Below are 10,957 nucleotides of genomic sequence, written 5' to 3' on the forward strand. Positions count from 1 at the left end.
TGCTATTTGACTACTATACATAATAACTCTTCAAATCCCATTCTGTAACTAGCCGTTTACAAACAGACACATCTAGGACAAAATAGCCATGTGGCTCTACATTTCCCAGAATACCTCTGGTCTACGGTCAGGGATCACACCCCCTTCTCAGGGATAAAGGCTTCAGTCTTACATGTGCACTACTTTATAGGGGATGCCTGTTGCAAGGAGAGCACCTGAGCCAGCAACATGGTTCCAGCTGTCACTGATCATTCTATGGCATAATCAGACATACAGTCCCCTTCGACAACATCATGCTAAAGTAGCTCCTTGATGATCTGCCCATAGAAATAACTCCTTTGATAACACCTCGCCAATCCATAAAAGTACAGAGTTTTCAAGTCTCTCTCCTTGCTCAGTGTACTCCCGGCCTCAGATTAAGATCTATATGTTTCACGTCACACCAAAACAACAGAGAGAACTTGCTGACCAGGGAAAGGAAAAAAAAATAAAACCACCCCTGTCCATTTCTCTGTCCTTCTCTTGGGCTCTCACTCCAGCCATCTCTTCCAGGCTTTAGTTCCTCAACCCATGAGAGACTCTCTCTTTCTCTTTTCTAATCAGGGGATGAGTGGCAGGAGCAGCTACATAAGTGCTGCAACCCTGCAGCACTAACAGTTTTCTCTCCTGTCCATGTTCTGTAGCTATCACTTGGGTGCAGAGTGTAAGCTGGGGATGGGGATGGGGATGGGGAGGGGATGGGGAGGGGGTGGGAAGGAGGGAAGGGCACTGCAGGGAAGGTGTACTTTAGGTCCAAAGACTGCCTGCTTTTTTGGAGCTCCCTGCTAGCTCTTGGCTGAGTTGCTTGGGGGCAGGGCCAAGGAGACTGAGACAGTCACAGCTTTTGGGGTGGGGTGCTTTAAAGCACTCTGAGCCCTAAGAATGGCCTCAGATGCCTTATGGACAATCTGGTCCTGGGATCATCTCAGAGGAGGGTGTGTGGGTGGTTGAAGCTCCACGATCTATTATCAATGCTTGGCCATTCTGTCAAGACTTACAATGGGGTTTATGATGTGGATACATATCCCATGGGAACTGGGCTGGGAACTCCCAACTCATTTCACGTAGGCCAGTGGTAGCAATGAGATGGCAAGAGTGAGACCTGAGATCGGGGGGGCTGGAGCAATTTGTGTAGTGGGGGCGCTGAGAGCCATTGAACCAAACTGTAAACCCTGTATGTGATGGAAACCCCTTCAAGCCAGGGGGTACAGCAGCACCCCTAGTTCTAGCACCTCTGCCTGAGGTGTTTGGATCCGTGGCTATTGCATGTATGGCAGCTGCTACGTATAGATTTGTTTATGCCTTGGGAAACATACCTCTGATTCTTATGAAAGCAGAAGTTTGAAGAAAAGGCAATAGCTGTCATTTGAGAAAAAAGATTTATTGGAATTTTTATAAAAGGAAACCGTTTTTGAATACATTATAAATATTCTGCCACATGTGTAACCGTTCAAATAAATAAATAAATACTGCAATATAAACAAGTAGTTTCTTCTTAAAAGCTGGTGATGGCCAGCACCTCCTTCGAACAACGAACTCTCAAATCCCACTTCAGTTCTGTATGGTTAAACATATGCTTTGATGCAAAAGCCATTCTACGTTTCCTGACTATTGGTGGAGAATAATTTATTAAAACAACCCTTTTTTCCTCCATCCCAAAAAACACCCCACCATTTCTTGTGTTTATGATTGTAGTGCAGTATTACACAACAGTGAAGTCCTGCAGCCCTTACTTACATGAGTCCTTACACTCATTAACTCAAGTCCTGGAGACTCCCTTGTAGTCAATGGAGCTAGGACAATTTTCACAGCTAAACATCTGCCCCATTAGGTTCAGCAGGATCACTCATGTGACTATGGGCTGCAGTATCTGCCTTTAATTTAGATTATGGACCTCATTCTCTCCTCATGTATGTTGGTGTAATCAGGTGTAACTCCACTAAAGCAAACGGAATTACATTGGTATGAGAGGAGAACTGGGCCCTATGAGAATATACATTTATTCTTAATGCTCAGCTTTAAATCCAACTTAAATCACTAAGGGAGAATGATTTTTCCTTTTGGAAATTGCAAGTGTTAATTCCACTTAAAGGTTCTGGAAAAGCACGTAGTCTTTGTCTCATAACTACTATTGCAGTCCAGAGTTCTCTGGGAGCAAAGTTCAATCAGAAAGGTACAGGAATCAAGTGGAATTATTAAAAAGATAATATATAGAAATAGTCATACCTGACCATTGTACAGACAACATGGGAGAGAGTCCTGCTAAGATGGTAAGAACCTCTCCAACATCCTTTTAGACTTGAGTTTACCATTTACAGCTAAATTGTATTTGTTGTGGATTTAAAGAATTTTCCTAGTCTTGGTTCACTGGGCCTGATTCTGCCTTCATGTCACTGGTCTAAATCAGGAGTAGTTCCACTGAAATCAGTGAACTTATACAGAGGTAAAACTATTGAGAGAACAGAAACAGGCCCAATGTCTGTTCCAGCTCAAACTTTGATGGCATGTAAGAAAGAGAAAGCTAATTTAAAAGACAGCAGCAGGACAGATCCTGCGCTCATTTGTAAATCCAGAGCAATTCCACTGAAAGCAGTGGTCCTTATTCTGATACCACTTGACTGGTGTAACTCCATTGCTTCAGTGGAGTTAATTTCTGATTCTCACAGTTGTGAGATCAGAATCAGGTGTGCTATATCTTATAGATGTCCCTATAGTCTAGACTATTATACAGTTATTAGGATGTCAGAGGGCTATTAAATGCATTTAATAAATATAGTATGCAGATAAATCTGCATCTGGAGGAGAAAATGCACAAATAAAAACACATTAAACATCCATTACATTAGACTCTTCTGCAGAGCACTTTGGGCCTGATTCTGATCTCTCTCTGGTGTAAATCAGGAATAATTCCAATGCAGTCACATGGACTTAAAATCTATATAAGTGAGATCAGAATCAGGTCCAGTAAGAATGATGAGATGGGAAAATAGCTATATGTAGACACTGGGCCAGATCCTTACTGGTGCAAATTGGTTTAGCTCTGTTGAAGTCAGTGGAGCTATACCAAAGATCTGACCTTTAATCTATAATGAAAAGCTCTGCACTGCAGTTCCTCTCATGCAAAGGCCCTTCCAAAGCCAGAAAACAAGCTTCTGATGATGAGCACTAGCAAGACTGCTGATCTTGTGATGACTCCAATCTGGATTCCTTATGCCTCATTTCTTAATTGTTCATTGTGGCTGGAGTAGCAATAGGAAAGCAAAGCGAGGCTTAGAGTCAATGCTCTTATCTCATGGATTCCTTTAAGTTTAAAGATGCAGGGTCAGATTCAGCCCTGCTATAAGAGTCAGTTTATTTATATCATGGATTAATCTGGCCTGAGAAACTTCCTGAAACACTCCTGTGTTTTAGCAGGTAGTGCTATGGTTTGTTCCACATCTGTCTGCACATTCGGTGCTAGCGACTTGATTCTGCCCGACGGAAGACACTTAGAAGCAGGATCAGTCCGTCATTCCCTCATCTGCATAGGTAGCCATTTGAGTCAGGAAAGAGAACGCTGCCTGCTGGACTTGAGTCCTTTCCGACCGCATGTCTAGGCAGGCTTCCCCATGTTAGAATTCTGATAAAATAAGAACTGTCTTGAACCATCATCCATACCCAGAGCCCAGCCTTTTGGGAAGCTTGAATACCTGTTTCAGTTTTTTTCTTCCATATATTCATTCCTCTGCTCTTGAGTCTTTCAGGGCGCACAGCTGAACTTCCACATTAATTTTAGAGCTTTTCTGCTTTAACCAGACTCAGGGAGTACCAGACAATCTCATCATGAAAGAGCCTGATTTGGGGAGTTTTCCAGCCCGGAAGGCCCAAGATGATTACGATAAAATTCAGACAGACCATACAGACTTTATCTAAACCTAGTCAAACTCCTGATCCTTTTGAGGTGTGTTCATCTTGAATTTACTAGCTACAGATTTTGGTGCATCCACATCTTAACTAAAGATGAGTAAAACTCAAGGTGGATGGATGTTCAAGTCCAATGAGCAAACATATCCATAATGTATACTGACCTCTCTGGTTTAGAATTAGGCTGGCTTTTTTTCTTAGTGCTTGGAGCTATTAAGAGGAATGTATAAAGAAACATGGGGCAATGTAGGAACCTCACTGCTGTCACTCTAGACACCCCATGATCACTCAGAACATCATGGAGATAGTGGGGATAGAACTCAGGTCCTCCTATTCCTAAAACACCCACCCTGACAATTCCAGCTAGAGGAGAATCTCCATTTGCTATTAGCATTATGGGGCCTATGATACATAGGTGGGCAGCTATGATTCTTTCTAACAGACGTCTTTGATGTGCTAAGCTGTTCAACGCAGTATTATCACAATTTGTTATTTCTGGTATTTCCGATTTCTTTCTAGGTTGGAAATTCTAAGAATATAACTCTTCTCTTTGTATTTGTGCATTTCTGTTCTGGCACCTGGTTGTATAGTATAGAGGGAGCTATGAACAAAACCTCAAAGTAATTTCAGTTTGGGTTTAGTTTGAGCCAGTTCTTATTATATCCCTACTAGTAAGTCAGTTATTAGGACCAAATTCTCCTATCATTTACTGTACTTTTACACCAATGTAACTCCTTTAACAGAGTTACTCTGGATTCTCACTGGTATGAGAGGAGACTCAGGCTCTAATCTTGTACATAATAAAGTTTTCTGTATAATACACAATCACTAATTTAGACGGCTGTGCTTGTGCAGCCTCCTGACCTAAAGTTTGAAGAGCAGGTCAGAAGCAAAATTCCCTGCCTACATTAGAGTTCTAAACATTCTAGGACCCGATTCTCCTCCCAGCCACTTCAGTAGCATAACATCAATGACTAAGCCTTCAGTGAAATAACTCTAATGTAATCTAGAGGAGAGTCAAGACCCTAAAATGTTTGGTGTTAATACCTTGCAAATGCAGCTTATTTCAAGTAAAATAAAGCTCCACCTGTAAAATAACATACAATGCCATGTTCCTGTAACGTCATCTAGAAGAACGAAGCTTGAGTTCAAATGCTTTTCAGGTTTCTAACAGGCCTTGTGAAAGTTAGATGTTGAATATAAAAGATTTTAGGGTTCTAGCCAGTTCTTTCTCTCTAACATATTCACCCGTGTCTCCTCGCTGCAGAGGCGTGGCCCTGGCTATCTTGTATTATAAAAGCGCGGACTTCCATTCCTTCTGACATCCATCATGGCGAGTGGGTCATCTGGGTTGACCACATCATTTGGATTAATTCTCATGGGTTCTCTAGGCAGGTGAGCAAAGTGAGTCTGCAACCTCTGAGGTCCTGTGTCAAAGGCTTCTCCCTGTGGGATCAAAATCTGGAGGGGATCAATGTCTGCATTTCTAGTGTGCCTGTGGGGTTCAGGTGTGTTGAATCGGATCAGAGGGATTTCATTTCTCCTGGGCAAAAACTGGGAGTACGGTGGTGGATTCATACCAGGGAAGAAAGCTTGTTTAGCCCTGCCCAGGCTGACCAGAAAGTTGTACTTGGGAGATTGGTACACATCGTATCCATTTTCTAGTGTTCTTTGTTTAAATATGCAGTCCTCTTGACTGAAGTAATGCTTAGGAAACAAAAATAGAACAATCATTAATAGAAGGATTTAATTGTTAATAAGTGTCAATACAAAATGCAAAGGCGATGGGCCAGATCCTGCAGGCATTAGTCATGGGAATAGTCCCACTGGCTTGAACCAGCCATTTTGTGAGAGAAAGGAGTACAGGATTGGAGCTTTCAGTTTTGACAAGGGCCTTAGGGAGAGCTGTGCAAATACAGATATCCCCTGGGTTACGCAAATCTTACTTACGCAAATCCACACTTACGGAAAAACTTCCATAAGCTAGAAATGGGAGGCGGGGGGAGGTGGGGGGTTGGGGTTTTTTTGTGTGTGTAATAGTCGGGTATATGTTTTCAACTTACACAAAATTCAAGTTACGCAAGGAGTTCCGGAACGGAACCCTTGCGTAAGTCGGGGCGTGTCTTTAACTGATTTTTTAGTTTGATGGCTGAATTAAAAAGTCAGAGAAAATATGATAAGGGGTCAACCCAAAACACTTTTTTTTTTCAAGTTTTTCGGTGAACTGAAAAGTTTTTAAAAATCATTTTTGTGTTTTTAACCTTTTTTAAAAAAAATAAAAAATAAAACCAGTAAAATTCAAAATGAAAAGGGTGCTTCAAATTTAAACATTTAATTTAGAAAATGTCAAAATCAAACATTTTGATTTAAAAAAAAAATCCCCCCCTTCCAGTAAAACCTCAAAAAACAATTTGACCTGAATTCGTAAAACATTTGGGTCAATTGAATCTGCACCTTTTTGTCAAAATAAAATAAAATAAAAAATTGCAACCTGCGCTATTCTTAAGGCCCTATCCTGCAAGATGCGGAGGGCCACCTGTAAAGTTTTGAACAGCTCTCATTGACTCTCGTGGGAGCTGAGGTGCTTGGTTCCTTCTAGGATGAACTCAGTGCATTGCAGGATCCGACCCTTATCTCTCACCAGTCTCTGATTGAGACTAGGTAACAACTTAGTTTTATTTGAATAAAGATCTTTGCTGAAAACCTCTCAGAAACTCTGAGATACAAGATAAATATTTTACTATCTTTATGAAGGCTCTCATGTCGAAGCCACTTCCCAGCCTGGACTGCAGACAGCAAAAATTCCGGCCGATCACTATTGACTTAATTCTGACCTTGCGTACTCCACTGTAACACCCGTGACTTTTGTGGAGATCTCACTTGCACCAGTGTGGTAGAATGAAGCTCAATATAACTGACTAAAAGGAGCAAGTTTAACCTAAACCAAGGTCCAGGTCCTTAACTGCTGTACATCTGCATAGCTCCATTGACTTGAGATATGCAACTTTATACCAGCTGACGAGCTGGCCCTATAATAATAAGAGACCTGTTCTGCATTTCACTTTAGTCTTAGTAAAGTTAGGAGCACTCACCGATCCAAAGATATTTCCTTTAACGTCCATACATAGGTAGCGCCCGCTCTTTACACCAGTTATCACCACATAGCCAGCATGCTCAGATTTGATCATTAGGGCACCTGTTTAAAAAAATGAAGATGTCTTAAATGGGGCATAGGTGATCCTTTTAATATTAATTTATCTGACAGTTTCTTTGCATCCACTTCTTGTGTTTGGAGTTTAACTACAGTTTTGCTGAGTATCCTCTTATTCTTTAAAAATGTAAACCCAATACACAGAACATTTTTTGTTTTGGCTTTACCTTTGTAAATATTTCTTGAACCCTTTTTCTGAGCAAATTCCACTGTACATCTGGATTTCAGCTGTTCAGCATTTACCCTTAGTGGGAAATCCTTGCTTAAGCCACTCTCCCTCTCTCTCTCTCTCTGGAGCATGCAGCATGCGTTTATGCCATGATATCAAGGAAAGTGTAGTTGCAATGGGATTCATTGGCTGAATGCACACAACACAGGTGCAAAGTTAATTTTTACATCTTGCACTTCATCCCAGGGGAGATCATGATATCTTAGCGATACTGCAGCACCCTGAATATTTACTGTCACTTTCCATCCTGCTCACCTCATTGCAACAGGTGAATTTTGTTATCAAAAGATTAACAAAGTGTGTAATTTTATTGGGGCTTATTCTCCACTTGGTCGCACAAGTATTATGGCCATGTAACTAACTGAAGTTTATGGAATAATATCAATGTAAAACTGGCATAACAGAAAGGGGATGCAGGCCCTTTTGTGTCTGCTTTAATCAACAAGTCCTAACTGAGTTAATAATATACAATCATTCTGCTTCCTGGTTTGATCAAAACAGTCATAATTTAATACTCAGTACTTTTTATATAAATGGAAAACAAATTTTTCTCTTTCTTACACATCCCCCCTGATACTCCCTGTCCATAGGAAGATTTTCATTCTTGATTAGTAGAATTGCAATGGGTTAATAATATGTTAAACAATCTTCAATATTCCTAGAAGATCAGAATTTGTTTTGAAATGGGCAGAGCACTTTTAAAATAGCATCAAAGACACGTGAATGAAGTGCTTTGGTTTCTACAAGCTATGGTGTTAGGGCTAACCTTTCAACAACCAAAGAAGTGTAGCCGTATTGTGCAAGAAAAGTAGATCTCCTTGGGCCAAATTGTGAACCGGAGCAGTTATTTATACGAGTAATACCATTGAACTCAATAAGGCAAACTCAAATGACTTAACTGCTCACCAATCACCATCTGGCCATTTTCAAGTTCCCATTATTTAATTTGCAGTTGTGTGTGCAACTACCTATTTTATATGCAAAAGTGTGCTTTATACACACACACACAGATTAGATGCCCACTTCTAAAACTTGTCTCTTGAGCAAATTTTGAGAGAAAGGAACCATAGATGCCCTTGCAAATGAGGCAGGCAGTTGCATAGATGCAATTCTCCTTCTGTGTCCACCAGTGCAGGTTTTGTGGGCACAACCAGTTTGCATCCATTTACTCAATGTGCTTTTCTTTGAAAAATATGGTCCTTAGAAGCATAAGTGGCTTCACTGAACATGCCACCATCTGACTTAAATTTAGACTCCTGCAGAGTAAATTAATGATATATCTTGGAGAGAAGATGCTGCTGATGGTTTTTGACTGCAGAGTGCTACAGGTACTAGGATCTGTAGTACATTATTACTATTAAATGATCATGTAGTTTACATTTTTTAAACTGCTTTAACTATTTTTAAACAAAAAGATTTAAACTAAATTCTATTTGTCACTTGGGGGCAATGCAACCATTACATTAATCCTTGCTATCATTGTCTGAATACATGTCCAGCATATGGTCTTAATATTAACTCAGTGTACTTTCAGTCTCTTGTTGATAGTTATCTGTTTCCCCGTCTAACCTGAGTTAGACCCTGTACAATAGAAAGTCTTGAGCTCTTTCCCCTGTTTGGGAGGCGGCTGTGTGACTAGTACACTACTTACTGTAAATGGATTGGTGAGGTGTGCCATCAACATAACCATCGGGGTTGATTTGCAGATGGAAGCTGTTCTTCTCAGTAGATGTGTACAAGTGCATCAGGCTGTCTGTGTTTCCCCAGCTGGGATTCAGCAGTGGAGAGAAGTTGGGAAAGGCAGCAATAGCCTTGAAGCTGCATAGCAGAAACAGCATGAAGTCCAAGCGGCTGCACTGACTGGGCTGTGACATGGTGCTCCTTCCTTAGTGGCTAGTGCAGCTATCTGAAACTTGATACTTTCTCACTCCTGTGTGTGTCTCTCTTTGCCTTCTCTGCGTGTATTTGGAGTATGAATCCTCAGATGGGTTCCCTACTTTTTTGCAGCGGCTTATAAAGGACAGCTGAATGACATCACACAGGAAAAACTTGTCCACATCCTTGGTTTTGTCAAAGCAACATTTTTAGGAGTGTCCTGAGACCTCAAAGACCCAGGGAAAAGGAATGCACGTAGGATCTCTGGAGGGAATGTAAGGTTTCTAAAGACAGCTCTCAAAAACTAATCATGCCTTCAAATAATGTCATCTGCAAAACTCTGACATCTGAAAGCTTTCCACTCCCCTACCAATAAATAAATAATAAAAAAATAAACCAACCCATTGTACTGTACAGAAATTGTTTTGGGAAAAATCCATTAGATTTTAAATTGAATTTTTTTCATTTTTTCCTTCAGATTTATTTTTCCTGTTTTTCTGAATTAAGGCCTGATCTTATAAAAATGCAGAGTACCTCCCTAGAGGGGCTAAGTGCCTTTAACTCCCATTCAAGTCAAAGGAAGTCAAGAGCACTCTGCACTTCTGTAGGATCAGACCCATAATTTGTGTCCAAATCCATTAAAAGCTTATTTTGCAAATGCATGGGCCTGATTTTCCTTTCATATTGGTGTAACTCCATTAAAGTCACACTGATGTAACTGCACTAAGTGGGGGGCAAATCAAGCCCGGTGACATTAGCACTCCTTTCTATTTTTTCCTGTTTGAGTTCTTCACTTTGAGTCACTTACATGATTTGCTTTTAAAGTGGTTAAGTAGCTGGAAACTTTTTATAAAACTATTGGAGAGAGACTCTGGTAGTCCATTCCTGCTCTGTGCATCTAGGTAGCACTCACTTCACACATTCTAGGTCTACTAACCAGAATAACCTTTGTGAATCTGAAATAGTTAACCTGTGAGCATTTTGTAGTACTGTAAATATAGCAAGCATGTTTTAAAAGACATGTAAAGGATGCTGTCAAGGTAAAACCTAGTATATGAAAAAAAGAAATAAAAGTAGAGCTGGGAGAAATTTTTTGGCTGAAATGTTTTTCAGTAAAAAATGCAGACAGTGATGAACATATGGCAAATTCATGTGATTATTTTGCCACATAGTTTCCAAACCAAACAATTTCAGAATAATTGAAATATTATTTTGACATTTTGAAACAAAATGTTTCAATTTATTTGTTTGAAATGGCTTTTCATTTCCAAATTTCCTTTAATTTTTTGTTAACATTTTAAAAAAATGTTTGAAATAAAAACAGAATGCTTGTTTTGTAGAAATGGTCCATTCAACCCAAAATAACAATTGTGTTTGACTTTTCAAAATTACCAACAAACAAAAAATTCATTATTCACCCAGCTCTAATTAAAAATAGTTTCAGATGTGACAAATGCTGCTCAGCTGTCCTGCCAGTTTTTGTGGGTTTAGTCAAAATTTCCTATTTAAAAAGAAACAAAACATTTTTCTGTCTTCTTTTGCTGTTTGAAAATCCCACACAAACAGGGTAGGAGAAACTGACTGTGAATCTCTGAAACTGGACTATGCAAAAGTTGCTTCCAAATACACAAAATAATCTGAAGAATTAATGAAAAATAGATTAATTTATTTCACTTATAGAAATCAGAGGTTTTACTTTT

General features: G+C 39.9%; 1 protein-coding gene across 1 annotated transcript; it reads right to left on the reverse strand.

The window, feature by feature from the left end:
* Positions 1-1,452: 1,452 nt before the first annotated feature.
* On the reverse strand, positions 1,453-9,336 carry FGF23 (fibroblast growth factor 23). The gene is made up of 3 exons (XM_054016334.1): positions 9,034-9,336; positions 7,035-7,138; positions 1,453-5,649 (listed from the first exon to the last, which is right to left on the reverse strand). Exons 1-3 carry the CDS (start codon positions 9,254-9,256, stop codon positions 5,224-5,226), a joined length of 753 nt encoding a protein of 250 aa, XP_053872309.1. The 5' UTR covers positions 9,257-9,336; the 3' UTR covers positions 1,453-5,223.
* Positions 9,337-10,957: the final 1,621 nt, after the last annotated feature.

This window comes from Malaclemys terrapin, chromosome 1 (assembly GCF_027887155.1).
Source record: "Malaclemys terrapin pileata isolate rMalTer1 chromosome 1, rMalTer1.hap1, whole genome shotgun sequence".
NCBI lineage: Eukaryota > Metazoa > Chordata > Testudines > Emydidae > Malaclemys > Malaclemys terrapin.